The 14,426-nt window shown below is 44.2% G+C and overlaps 1 protein-coding gene across 21 annotated transcripts in view; it reads left to right on the plus strand.

The window, feature by feature from the left end:
• ELAVL2 (ELAV like RNA binding protein 2) overlaps positions 1-14,426 on the plus strand; it is a 152,399-nt gene that overhangs the window by 117,062 nt on the left and 20,911 nt on the right. For all 21 annotated transcript variants that reach the window (XM_083719448.1, XM_083719462.1, XM_083719455.1 and 18 more), the window contains one exon: positions 5,810-5,913. In XM_083719448.1, the coding sequence (XP_083575574.1) occupies positions 5,810-5,913 (104 nt within the window). The remainder of the gene's footprint in view (positions 1-5,809; positions 5,914-14,426) is intronic.

Consider the following 14,426-nt stretch of genomic DNA (forward strand, 5'->3'; position numbering starts at 1 on the left):
CCTTTTAATGTTTAATAGGTTATTGTATTTTAGTGTTTTGTTGGAAGCCGCCCAGAGGTGCTGGGGGGACCCAGCCAGATGGGCGGGGTATAAATAAATTATTGTTGTTATTATTATTATTATTATTATTATTCTCACTTGTTCAAGTAAAGGTGCAGTTGGGGGGGTATATAATTCTTGATTTTGAAGAGGTGGCAGAAAACTTTGATTAGAGCAACTGAGGCGCATTCTAATCTTACTTAGCCTAGCTCAGGGGATGGCAATTTTTTTTAGGTACGGGCTGGTCCACTGTCCCTCAGATCTTGTGGCGGGCCGGAGTAGTGGCACCGGGGGGGGGGGGGAGGAGCTGGAAGAAGAGGCAAGAGGGACAAGTAGTCCTGCTTCCCAGCCCCAGTTGCTGCGCTTACCTTCCCCGTTGCTTCTTGTGGGTGGGCAGAGAGAGCTCGTCCGCTCCGCTCTCTGGCCCACAGGAGCACCAGCCCGGCGACGGCGGAGGGAAGACGAGTGGTGCGAAAGGGCTGGCTCCGGAGAGGGGCTGCTTAAAATGGCGCTCAGCCAGCTCAGCCCAGCCCCCTTCCTCCTCTAGGCAGGGCGGGGAGAAGCCAGAAGAAGGGAGAGAAGAGGCGCCACCATGGTGTGTGTGAGGGAGAGTATCAAATTGATACATTCTAATGTCAAGTTAAGGGACGCGGGTGGCGCTGTGGGTTAAACCACAGAGCCTAGGACTTGCCGATCAGAAGGTCGTTGGTTCGAATCCCCGTGACGGGGTGAGCTCCCGTTGCTCGGTCCCTGCTCCTGCCAACCTAGCAGTTCGAAAGCACGTCAAAGTGCAAGTAGATAAACAGGGACCGCACCGGCGGAAAGGTAAACGACTATATTTTTTTGGGGGGATGAACAAATTCCTATGCCCCACAAATAACCCAGAGATACATTTTAAATAAAAGTACACATTCTACTCATGTAGAAACACGCTGATTCCCGGACCGTCCACGGACCGGATTTAGAAGGCAGTGGGGCCTGATCCGGCCTTAGTTTGCCTACCCATGGTGTATGTGATGTCAGGTAAGGGCACGGCTGCAAAGGAGCAACACGAAGCCTTGAAGTCTGCTTCCGATTGTTCCTCAGCAAGTCGGGGAAATGCTTCTTTTGCCTGTGCAGCTTGAAATCAAGCATCGCGAACAAAGGAAAGCTCTTTGCCAAGTGTCATGGTGATGTCGGGTGATTCCTTGACAGTGTCATCGTTGTGCTCTTTGAGGGAGAAGGTTTGCATCCTTCCTATTTGGACTGGTTTGTACTAGAATTTTGGAAGGTCACTTTGCACCTTGCATGTCTGTGGCATTGAGCGTAGTTGAGGACATTCTTTGATCAATAACTATCAACGTTTCCCTTTTTTAAAGGGAAATTCCCTTATTCTGAATAGGATTCCTTGCAAGAAAAGGGAAAAGTTGATAGCTATGTCTTAGATACCTGCCTCTTTGCCCACTGTGTAACAGTGCTGTTGGTAGATGCCTACTACTAAAAGTAGTTTTGAGGTGACTTACAATATATTATATATATATATCTAATATACCATACTTCACAGTGGAATATGCATGAGCTAAATCGACAGTGAAGTGCTTTTCCTGAAGAGACATTGATCCAACTGGATTGCATCTCTACTTTAATTTTATACCGTTACCTTAAGTTTAGCGATGCACTTGGGGGCGAATGAAGTATCCTTCCAGGGAATGGCTCCTGTCTCGTTCTCCTTTTGCTAGCAACCACTGGTTGTTGGTTGCCATTTCAGTTGCCTCAGCAAATGCTAGAGCTGTGGTTCCCAAACTTTTTTCTCTTGGCTTTCAGAATAAAAATTTGCTTCACGCCACACATAATTTTTCAGAGATACGAAATACCCTGGGGGGGGAAAAAAGAACTCTTAGCAATGCTTGATTTATATTGGTAGGCCCAGGGGCCGGATCCGGTCCAATTGCCTTCTAAATCCGGCCCACGGACGGTCCGGGAATCAGCGTGTTTTTACATGAGTAGAATGTGTGCTTTTATTTAAAATGAATCTCTGGGTTATTTGTGGGGCATGGGAATTCGTTCTTTTTTCTCTCTCTCTCCAAAATATAGTCTGGCCCCCACAAGGTCTGAGGGATGGTGGACCGGCACCCTGCTGAAAACGTTTGCTGACCCCTGATTTATAACATAAAACGTAACTACTTTATAATATGATCATTGGTCATCCCAAAAGTATGAAACAATGTAGCTACATAAGAACATGAACCATTCCCAATATATAATTTTAAACGACGACTAGGATTGCCCTCAATATCACTTAGAGTCGTAGAATTGTAGAGTTGGAAGGGACCACAAGGTTTGTCCTGTCCAACCCCCTGCAATGCAAAAATATTTTGCCCAACATGGGGCTCAAACCCAAAACCCTGAGATCAAGTCTGATGTTGTACTAACTGAGCTATCCAGGCACACCTCCAATGCTCTTGTTCTCATTTTGGGACAAATCAATCCATATTCTGCAAATAAAAATAATAATTTTGATACTATACTGCACTACAGTGGTGCCTCGGGTTAAGTACTTAATTCGTTCCAGAGGTCCGTTCTTAACCTGAAACTGTTCTTAACCTGAAGCACCACTTTAGCTAATGGGGCCTCCTGCTGCTGCCGTGCCGCCGGAGCACGATTTTTGTTCTCGTCCTGAAGCAAAGTACTTAACCTGAAGCATTATTTCTGGGTTTGAAAAATTGACTTTGAAAAATTGGAATCTATCCAAACCCAATTCCTCAGGGCCATACTTAGGATCCCCCCCTCCGTGGCAGGCACGATCATGAGATTGGAAACCGGTTGTCAAGCCTTTAGGTATGTGGCCCTGAAAGCGGAGTTATGGCTATGGCTCAAGCTCTGTTTCAGACCGGTGGGTTTGGCCCCCTTGATTCTGAGGGATAACTTTAAATCTCCATGGGAAGGGGAGATAGTGGAGGAAGTGCAGAAGTGCGGGTTGTCCTCCCTTTATATAGAGTCCATGACGTATAGCCACGCAAAGGCGGTGATCGCCCAAAGATTAAGGGATATTGCCAGATAGGAGGACATAGCCCGTGTGAAATCTGGGTTGTTTCTGGGGGAGCAGTTGTATCGGGCTGCTCCAGCTCGCTACCTGGCTGATATCCACTACGTGGAATACCGCAGACTATTTACTGCGGCTAGGTTGAATGTTCTTGACTCGGCGGTTCTGAAGGGAAGATATGGAGGAGTCCCATATGACCAGAGACTATGCCACTGTGCATTGGGTGAGGTAGAATCCACAGAGCACATTTTACTCAGCTGTCCCTTCTACAACAATTTAAGACAGTCTCTTATAGCTCCATACTTACCCCAGCTCAGTTCCCGACAAAGAGGAGAGCAGACAGCATATCTGCTAAATGAGTCTTCTGGGAAAACAACTTTGTCAGTGGCTAAATTCCTTTTCCTGGCACTCAAGTGTTGGAAACGTATAACTGAATGCTTTGATGTGGGTTATCTGTGAGAGGTCTAGTACTGTGGCCCTACCTTATTTATGTACCCCTATGATGTTATAGTTTATAAGTATTGTGTAATGTTTTATTTCTATCGGTCGAATAAAGGAAATTGTTGTTGTTGTTTCTGGGTTAGCGGAGTCTGTAACCTGAAGTGTATGTAACCTGAGGTACCACTGTATGTTGAAATATTTAAATATATTTTTTTTAAGAAATATTTAAATGTTCCATTGATTGTTTTTGAATCTTCCCACCCCTCTTTCTGTGCTCTACTGCCCCACAAGTGTGGCGTACCACACCCTTTGAGAACCACTGTGCTAGAGCATACTTTGCATGGGATAAAATAAACCCTGGTATGATTGCAATGCATTTTTGTATTCTTGCGTATTTTTTCACACTACAGTGGTGCCCCGCAAGACGAACGCCTCGCAAGACGGAAAACCCGCTAGACGAAAGGGTTTTCCGTTTTGGAGGCGCTTCGCAAAACAAATTTCCCTATGGGCTTGCTTCGCAAGACGAAAATGTCTTGCGAGTTCCTGTGGTTTTTTCCCCCTCCCCCCCTTTTCCTAAGCCACTAAGCCGCTTATCAGCTGATCCGCTGATAAGCCACTTAACAGCTGATCGCTAAACCGCTAATAGCGCTACTCCGCTAAGCTGTCAATGGGCTTGCTTCGCAAGACGAAAAAACCGCTATACGAAGAGCCTCACGGAATGGATTAATTTCGTCTTGCGAGGCACCACTGTATATAGAATTGTTAATCTCATTTACTATGTAGCTGGGGTGGGAACATGCCGTAGGACTCTTGGGAGCCCCTTTCTGCTATTAGTCCTTCCATCGGCGCAACCACAAGACCCCGCCCCATCCCTCTAAGCAGCAGAGAGGCTGGGCTGCTTCCCTCCGCTCCACATGTAGTGGTCCTGCTATGTAGCATCTTTCACGTCTGACTTTATGTCACCATCAATATAATACATATTAATAGTTTATAGGTCTTTTATGGTGACAGTCTGCTTTCCTATTTGCTATGCTCACAGGTAAACAAAACAGCATTTGATACAATGGTGGCTCCCACTGGTAGAAAGAAAAGGGACTACAGTGGTACGTCGTATTACGGATGGGATCCGTTCCAGAGCCCCGTCCGTAACATGAAATGCCCGCAACTTGAAGCGCTGCAGGCGCGCGACACAATTTGGTGCTCCTATGCAGGCGCGAGCGGCGAAAGCTGGAAGTAACCCTCGCAACAAGCCTTACGGTTCTCTGGGATGAACCCTCCAAAATCATATTTTTGGAGAGTGCAGGAGGCTTTGGGGAAAAAGAGGGAATTGATGGGAACATGCATGTGTTCACAAGTAAAAAACCAGTGTATCAGAAAGGACATACACGCTATGCCAATTATCAGTATTTATTATATGCGACTGTAGCCTAACATGGTAGCTAACTACATAGTAAGCAGGTACCTCTCACCAGCCTCCAGGTGTGTTTGCCTGCCTGGAATGCGATGTTGACGTTCAGTGATTCCTCATGGCCGCAAGGATGGAGAAATGTCCTCCGATGTCTGTGGTGTCTACAGTGGTACCTCAGTTTAAGAACTTAATTTGTTCTAGAGGTCCGTTCTTAACCTGAAACTGTTCTTAACCTGAGATACCACTTTAGCTAATGGGGCCTCCCACTGCTGCTGCATGATTTCTGTTCTCATCCTGAAGCAAAGTTCTTAATCTGAGGTACTATTTCTGGGTTAGCAGAGTCTGTAACCTGAAGCGTCTCTAACCCGAGGTACCAATGTACTGTATTAAGTCATATGGATTACTCCACTCAGAAGGCAGTCTGTGAGGGAGAAGGCCCTGGCCTCTGGTTAAAAATGGGACCCCCACCCTGATAGAAAATGTTTCATATCTCATGAGAAGAGCTCACCCACAGAAAGCTTGGATCCATTTTCCCAGGCTCCCTGAATAGAATACCTGCCTTATATCTAAGTATATTTGCTGTATGCTAACTTGTGCTTCAGAAATTCCAAGCGTTGTGTACCTGCATCTGTTTAATGTTTTGTGACAACTTGCACTATTGCTGTTCTTCTGACAATAGCATAGTTTGTTTGCATGCTTCAGTGAGTACTTGGAAAGTAGATTAGTCGGCAACTGTAAATTATTTTTAAAGTTACTTAGGCTGTCTTTTATTTTGTCTTCAGTGTAAAATAGCTTATCTACCTCTTGCTAATAAAGGGTTAAGATACAAATGTAGTTGCTTGCATCGTTGGGTAATAATATTTTTCTTCCCCCTTCTCTTTTTTCTTTTTTACAATCAGGACAAAGCTTGGGGTATGGATTTGTGAACTACATTGACCCTAAGGATGCTGAAAAGGCGATCAATACTCTGAATGGATTGAGACTTCAAACCAAAACAATAAAAGTATGTAGAATTTTTATGGGGGAAATTAAGTGCACATTGCTATTTGTTCTATGTGTTTCCAAAGGCTATACCTGGCCTTTGAGTTGGTGGTTTATTCACAAGTCTTTAATTCCTCGGGCCTATACTACTAGTTTGCATATGCAAGGATATTCAGGACAAGTTTTTACCTCCATAGCAGGCATTTGCAAATATTCTAAAATGGCATCCTTACACTTCGTAATTTACATAGTGTTCTAATGCATAGATGCTAGGAGAGGATAATGTGTTTAACCACATAATCATTGCCGCCGCATAATAGTCGGACCCCATTTTTTCCCAAGCCCTAAAATCGGCCCCAAAGCATTTACTGCATAAACTCTGCTAAACTTCAGGCCCCCTTCCTTTCCTCCTCAGCCACGAGCTCCTAGGGGAAGCGGAGCAGGTGGGAACCTTTCTCCCCATCTTCCTTATTTTTATCACCGTTTTGGCGGAAACCGATGCTGGGGTCAGCTGGGTTCTGTGGGCCAAGGGAAGATGTGGCGGGCGCTAGCAGACCTGGCGGCAGGTGGTGCCATAGCCACTCGTTTTCTGTTCTCACAGCATTCCTCGCCAGAACTTCCTGTCCAAACTTGAAGCGGCTGTTCCGTTCTTGCAATGCAAAGTATAGAGAGGTTTTGTTTGCCATAGAGATTCCGTTAGATGAGGGACGCCTCTCTTGAGTCAGTAGACTGAACAAGAGAAGGAAGGCTTTGCTTTTGCAGAAAGTTATTTCCATACGGAAAGTCTTTCCATTTCCTCTCCCTGCGGTCATCTCAAGTGGTGTGTTACAGAAATACACTCCCTCGGCTCCACCTACTATCATCCCCCCTTTTTTCCTTGTATGATGGTCGCACCCCCTTTTTTTGAAAAGAAAATTCAGCATTAAAAACAGGACCATTATGCAGTGAAATACAGTATATTTATTAGATATGATCCTTCCTTCCTCACATTCGTGAGTTCAGCAGAGTGCATCCCTTTGCATCTTAAAAGGGAAGCTTAGATGGGCTCATTGTAGCCTTTCTGTTTACATTATCCAGGATGCTTTAAGGTATTTTCACCTTAAAGCAATAATCGCACAAACAAATCTTGCAAAAGGTAAAAATAGCACGTACTCACTCAGAATACTCGTTGAAGAGTAACAAGTACAGCAGCTTTGTTCTGGAAGGCTTAAAATGGCAATTCGGTCGCAAAGACATGCTGTAAAGGTAAAGGGACCCCTGACCATTAGGCTACTTCTGGCGAACCATAGCAGCACACGGAAATGCCGTTTACCTTCCCACCAGAGCGGTACCTATTTATCTACTTGCACTTTGACGTGCTTTTGAACTGCTAGGTTGGCAGGAGCAGGGACTGAGCAATGGGAGCTCACCCTGTCGTGGGGGTTCGAACCGCCGACCTTCTGATTGGCAAGTCCTAGGCTCTGTGGTTTAACCCACAGCGCCACCCGCGTCACATAAGACATGCTTAAAACTAGCTTAAAATGGTGTCTGAGCAATGGAGCTCAGGCATGCAGATGGTTCTCACATTTATGGCTTGGTGATGAGAGGACAAAGTGGCCTGGCCAGGTGTGGAGGTTATATGTGGCTACGCCTTCCCCCTCAAACTTACTGTGGAACTTTGTACACTTCATGCGCCTTTCTAGCAAACATGCACAGTTGGTTTGACTGCAGTTGTAAACACCCCACCAGCCTGCTACTGTTAACTGAGGGTCACCTTCCTTGAATGTGCTACACTATTTTGGAATCCATTCCTGGGAATTTTTGTCCGGTTATTACCTGGAGCAGGGGTCAGCAGACTTTTTCGGTAGGGGGCCAGTCCACTGTCCCTCAGACCTTGTGGGGGGCCGGACTATATTTTGAAGGGTTGAATGAACGAATTCCTATGCCCCACAAATAACCAAGAGATGCATTTTAAATAAAAGCACACATTCTACTTATGTAAAAACATGCTGATTCCCAGGCCATGGGTCGGATATAGAAGGCGATTGGGCCGGATCCGGGCCTTAGTTTGCCTACCCATGACCTGGAGCCAAGCACGAAGCTTTCTGAGTACAATGTGCTTGTGTGTTGCCTGCAGGATGCCACCTATTCCTCTTCAATGCGTATAGTGGCCTTGGCAGTGTGGTCACACTTGTATTCTCATCAGGACTTAAACTAAGACATTGCCTTAGTAATTAACCACTTCCTCCTCCCTACTGAGGGATGTGGGTGGCGCTGTGGTCTAAACCACTGAGCCTCTTGGGTTTGCCGAGCGGAAGGTTGGGGGTTCAAATCCCCACGATGTGAGCTCCCTTTACTCTGTCCCAGTTCCTGCCAACCTAGCAGTTCGAAAGTCACAGGTACCGCTGTGACGGGAAGGTAAATGGCATTTCCCTGCGCTCTGGTTTCCGTCATGGTGTTCTGTTTTACCAGAGGCGTTGTAGTCATGCTGGCCACATGACCCGGAAAGCTGTCTGTGGACAAACGCTGGCTCCCTCGGCCTGAAAGCGAGATGAGCGCCGCAACCCCATTGTCGCCTTTGACTGGACTTATAATCGTCTGGGGTCCTTTACCTTTACCCTCCCTGCTGATCATACCTCTTGGTTTCCAAAGTTATGGGCAGACCTCTGTCTAATCCCTTCTTGACATGGCAGCGTTACACTGCGTGCCTTCTGATACGGTGATGGAGAAGAGCAAATATTGATGGAGAAGGTGGACTTGGTGCAAAGACCTCAATGCTACATGAGAAGTAGAAGCCAGAAGGCTACTTTTTAGGCATCCCTGGCCCTTGGTGGATTTGATGCACATGGTCACCAGACTTTAAACAGTGGGATACTATGCTTTCTGAAGAGAAAAGCATAACATTGGGTACATTTTTAGTCACAACCACACATTGTGAAGTGAGGTGGGCAACCAGAGATGATAACAGGAGAGAAACGCCTTGCTTCCTCAGCCAAAGCAATTTGTCCTCCCTGCTCTCTCAGAAAAAAATAGAGGAATCTAATTAAATTTACTAGACTTCACTAACCTACTTAGTTGTTGTCACCTCTAGGCAGGACATGTTATGGTAAGATAAAGCAAATTGGGGCTTTTGTGAATTGCATTTACAAAATTCTCATAGAACACAACGCTTTCTATTTGTTTGTTTGTTGGCTAATAAAAAAACAACAACCATGTCTTTAAATCCACAGTGCAAGTTGGAATTAATTCCGCACAGGACAAAGGCTAGCCAAATATTCTGTTTTTCTTTCATGGAAGATTTCTTGACATGACATTTCTCCTGAATTGTCAATTAATGTGTATATGTATAATTATCACCTGTCAGAGGAATATAGCTTTTTTTAAAAAATAAAAAATAAACCACCAACCTTGATTTTAACTCTGTAGGTTTTCTTCCCACTCAGCAGTATTTAAAAAAATCATAAATGTATTGCCATTACGGAGGTGTTGGCAAGTAGGATTTGAAACATTTTTTATTTTTTTACGCAACTGCTCTAAAGTTTTAATAGTTACCTATGCAATAACTGTCCCAGTTACTGAAATTATATATTTCCACACCTGGTTGTGAATTCAAATATTGGTTCATATAAGAGTCCGATTAAGGAACTTGATTTTTAAAGGGTATCAAACCTCACAGGCCTACATTTATTTTGCTTTGCTTTTTGTTTCCAATTGCAACCACTCTTACTGTTGAAGAGACAAGCTGCTTTTGAGTTTAAAACCGACTTGCCTCTTTGGTAGCAAGACTGATGTTTCTTGCCAAGGGTTTTTATTTCTAGGTAAACCTAAAAATGCAGGCAGCAGAGAAGTTGGAATGCACATGCTTAAAAGTCACATTGCACTTAAATAGGCTTCTATATTTAAGGAAGGCGTTGCAATCCTGCAAACGTCGGTTTGTCCCCTTGCTTCTCAGCACTTGGTAGCAACGGCTACTTCGAAACACATATTCTGGTGTAATAAATTGTTCCGGTGCCACCTGTATTCTGCAAACTTATGAACGTGCTTTTCAGAACGGGATAAATGCTTGAACTACAGTTGTCCGACGTTAGAAAATATAGATAACCAAATATACTTTGCAGGAAAGTAGCACTGCCTCTTTCCAGTGTGCATATTTGAAGAAGAGAAAAAACAGCCGCAGAAAATCTTATGCAACTGAGAAGTACGGCTTGGTAGACGTCAGTTTTTAATGGTGATCTTTTCCATTAACCAATGTGTCAAGAGAACGGTGAAATATGTATGCATTGTATAAAAATCCCCTTAGAACATCTGAAGGAAATGAACTGTGAAGGTGAGGAAGGAGCCCCCTTTGCAACCTCTGCAGTTGTACTTTCCATATTAAAGAACATTGATCCTAGTGAGTGGCAAAAGAAGGTCCTATTTGGAGGTTTAATTAAAGTGAGTGAATTTTATTGATGCTATCAATCAGCGGAGATTGAGGGAAAGGGCTCGGTGCCAAACCATTTAGTGCTCTTGACAGGGTAATTAAATACCACAGGACTGTACTCTCAAGATAAAGTGAAGTGGTTCTGCAGATGTGAGGGAGAATAACAATTTGTGTTGGGACCAAAAAAAAAAAAAAAAAAAAAAAAAAAAAGTCTAGGTCCCTTTCTAAATTGTCTACACGGGTTTTAAAAATTGTGATCAGAATTGTTTGGACTGATAGCAAATATCAGTCATATCGCTGCTATTTTTCTAGAAATCGGGTCTTCCCTTAAAGAGGGCACGTATTGCGGTGAGACCTGGAAAACCGACACCCTGTGTTGTGGGTGGGTATGATTGGTCAGCCACAACACCCGGTTGGTAGGTCCCTCGAAGCTGGGTGCAATCTGGCCAATGGGACGCAGTCCAAACGGTTCGAGGGACCTATTTCTGCCCATGCACATGACCCAGAGCTTCCTCTTTCGGCGTGTGCATTTGGAACACCCGCCCACCTCCCCCTACTTTTAGGGCTTTGCGGTTGACCTTGCTATGCCGTCGTGTGTCATCTGTCGTTGGGACAGGGGCACGGCAGGAATTTTCCCCACTTGGCTGATTTGCGGCTGCCATTTGGGTTTCGCCTGCCACGTAGCAAATTGTCACAACTTGTAAGGTTGCGGATAGGCTCTGGTTCAGGTGATAGGGATGGGAGAACGCTCTCGCCATCCCTATGTGAAGGGTATTCCGTTAAAGGAATCCAGGGACTCGATGGTTTGGTCAACCCCTGAGAGTAGGTTGTGCCTGTGTCTGAGTCCAGGGAGACATGTGGGTGGCAGAGATAGCCCATTCCCGTCTTTCCGCTTATCCAGGTGTTCACACTTGGCTGACCTATGCTGGTGCCCTGGGTCAGCGCTACCTGCATGGCAGGGAGCTACTCGAACCAGAGCCTATGCAACCAGTCACTTTCTGTAATCAATAAAGTTGTGGCCTAAATTCTGCCAAAAACCAAAACCAAAATTTTGGGTCAAGTGTGAATTTATTTAGGGGGGAGGTTTTTGGGTCTGAACACGCAAATGGTTCCCCCACCCTGATGGAAAATGGGTTTGATATAACAAAAATATTGTCATAAGCATCCATGAAACAATTTATTTACATTTCTTGCAGGGTGGATTTGATTTAAATCAAATGGATTTAAATCACGATTTAAATCACTAGTCAGCCAGCAAGACTTGATTTTTTTGATTTTTTTTTTTTTTTACAGAGACTCATTCTTCCTGGTATAATCTTAAAATTTACAACTAGATGAAGGTTTCATTTTTGGAATAATAACTTTTCAGAGTGGTTTTTACAGTTCTATCAAAAATTACTGATTTGGTTATACTAGAAATACATAGTCAAAACAAAAAAAATTCCTTCCAGTAGCACCTTAAAGACCAACTAAATTAGTTCTTGGTATGAGCTTTCGTGTGCATGCACACTTCTTCAGATACCTTCTGAAGAAGTGTGCATGCACACGAAAGCTCATACCAAGAACTAACTTAGTTGGTCTTTAAGGTGCTACTGGAAGGAATTTTTTTTGTTTTGACTATGGCAGACCAACACGGCTACCTATCTGTAACTAGAAATACATAGACAGATAATCATGAAATGATTGTTTATATTTGGACAACTTTTCTGCTGTAATTTATTGGAAGGAGAAAAATAATCATTTCCTTAATAACAATTTAAACAATTTATTTAACTAAAACAATAACATTATAGCATATGTTTCCATGTTTGTTAACTTATGTGGTTTAAACGATTTAAAAACAAACAAACTGAGTTTTAACACAGATGAAAAACTTAAAACATTCCTTATTTACTGATGAATAGCCTTTGGACTATAATGTAACTTAAATAGAAAACTATCTCTAAAAGATTTTTTTCCTCCAAAAAATTTTTATTTTAAAAATCTGATTTAAATAAGAAACCCGATTTAAATTTTAAAAATCCGATTTTTTAAAATTTTAAAAAAATCATTTATTTTTATCCACCCTGATTTCTTGTGAACTGTCTTGAGCGTGAATGCGTGAAAGCAGTGTATAAGCCAGAGTCGGGGAACCAATAGCTCTCAAGATATTGCTGTACTACAACTCCTATCATCCTGACTGTTAGGCTATGCTGGAATAAGAGGTGTTTGACAGTGGAACCGTTTTCCTCAGGAGGTTGCGGACTCTCCTTGCTTGAAGGTTTTGAAGCACAGGCCGTTTGGGCTGCGTCCCATTGGCCAGATTGCACCCAGCTTCGAGGAACCTACCAATTGGGTGTTGTGGGCGAACAATCGTGCCCACCCACAACACAGGGTGTCGGTTTTCGAGGTCTCACCGCAATACGTGCCCTCTTTAAGGGAGGACCCGATTTTTAAGCAGAGGCCTCCCTCGTGGGCAGCCTTTTGAGTAGAGCAATCCATACGACTTAATACAGTAGACCCCACACACATTGGAGTTCGACCTACGCACACAAAATACATTGTTCCATCCTTGCAGGCATGAGGCATCACTGAATTTCAGCCACGCCTTCCAGGCCGGCAAAAACACTTGGAGGCTGGTGAGAAGCATCTGATCTCTGCACCCTGCATAAGTGCCTTTGCACTTATGGAAAGAGATAATTTAGAGATAGTTTAGAGATAATTGCCAATGCCTTTGCACATTGGCAAGCTGGAAAAAACAACACAGCTTGAAATTTCCCATAACCTACGAAAAGCAATTTGATATTGTTTCAACACGTTTAGCTTGCAAACCTCTTGCTCGCTCTAGTCCAAATCACTGAGATATCAACAGGAGGAAATAAATTTGATTAGTTTTAATCGTAGTAAAGTCCATTACAGCAGCGGAATTGAAACCAAGGCAGCATGTTGGTCTCGCGCAAGGCCAACTCTCTCCATGTCATGCAGCAAATAGTGGTGTTTTCGTGAGCAGCATTCAGACATGGAGCCAGTCTGCAGGTGTGAAGGCAAGGGGAAAGGAAAACCGTCAGGAAAACTATGGGCAGGGTATAAATCATAAAAGATGCAAGAACCAGATGCATTTCTGCAACTACGGGGCACTGCCATTGCCACAAGTGAAAGGAGGATTTAGGGCAGGCATAGGCAAACTTGGCCCTCCAGATGTTTTGGGACTACAACTCCCATCATCCCTAGCTAACAGGACCAGTGGTCAGGGATGATGGGAACTGTAGTCCCAAAGCATCTGGAGGGCCGAGTTTGCCTATGCCTGATTTAGGGCCTTTCTGCTTGTTGGTTATCTGTTATTGGCTCAGTTGGTAGGTTTGTTTCTGTCCTCTTGACAAAACCTCAGATTTGATCACTGTGTGATCACCGTGGGACCCATTCCTGGAATCACAAGTATTGGCCTGCCAGCTTTGCAACTGTTGTTATTTTAATTACAGCGCAGTCTCTAATAACACATCAGTGATTTGTGCTTTTTGTCTTGGATGACAGGGCTAGCCTTTCGTTGGGTGAAATGGCAGGACCAGCATTGGCTTAAACGCTGCCAGCTGGGTCCTTGTTGCAGCCTGCGAGGGTGATGGAAAACATAATCCATGAAACTCTACAAGTCTGTGATTCTCTTCTCAGTAGACGCCCCAAATACTCAATTCATGTGTCACAAGCATTGAGGGCTCTGGGGGCAGAAAGCGGGTGCTGCTGCTGCTGTACTTCTCGTCCTCCCCTGTTGATGGTTCTGGAAATTGTAAAAAAGAAAAGAAAAAGGGAAATATATCTTTTGCTTTGGCTAAATGAGATCATAGTACAGCTTCTGATTATAACTTTTATTACTAACAGCAGAGTTCAAAATTTGCAAGGCATTTTGCACCTGGCTATTGGTCACTTGTGGCCAAGTAAAGATACCCAGGCGACAGGTCATATTGCTCCTCCAAATGGCAACTAAGCATTCAGTTTAGGCCACAGTAATCCTGGTTTGGGGACGTGGGTGGCGCTGTGGTATCAACCACAGAGTCTAGGACTTGCCAATCAGAAGGTCGGCGGTTCGAATCCCCGCGATGGGGTGAGCTCCCGTTGCTCAGTCCCAGCTCCTGCCAACCTAGCAGTTCAAAAGCACGTCA

This window comes from Podarcis gaigeae, assembly GCF_964106915.1.
Source record: "Podarcis gaigeae genome assembly, chromosome: 17".
NCBI lineage: Eukaryota > Metazoa > Chordata > Lepidosauria > Squamata > Lacertidae > Podarcis > Podarcis gaigeae.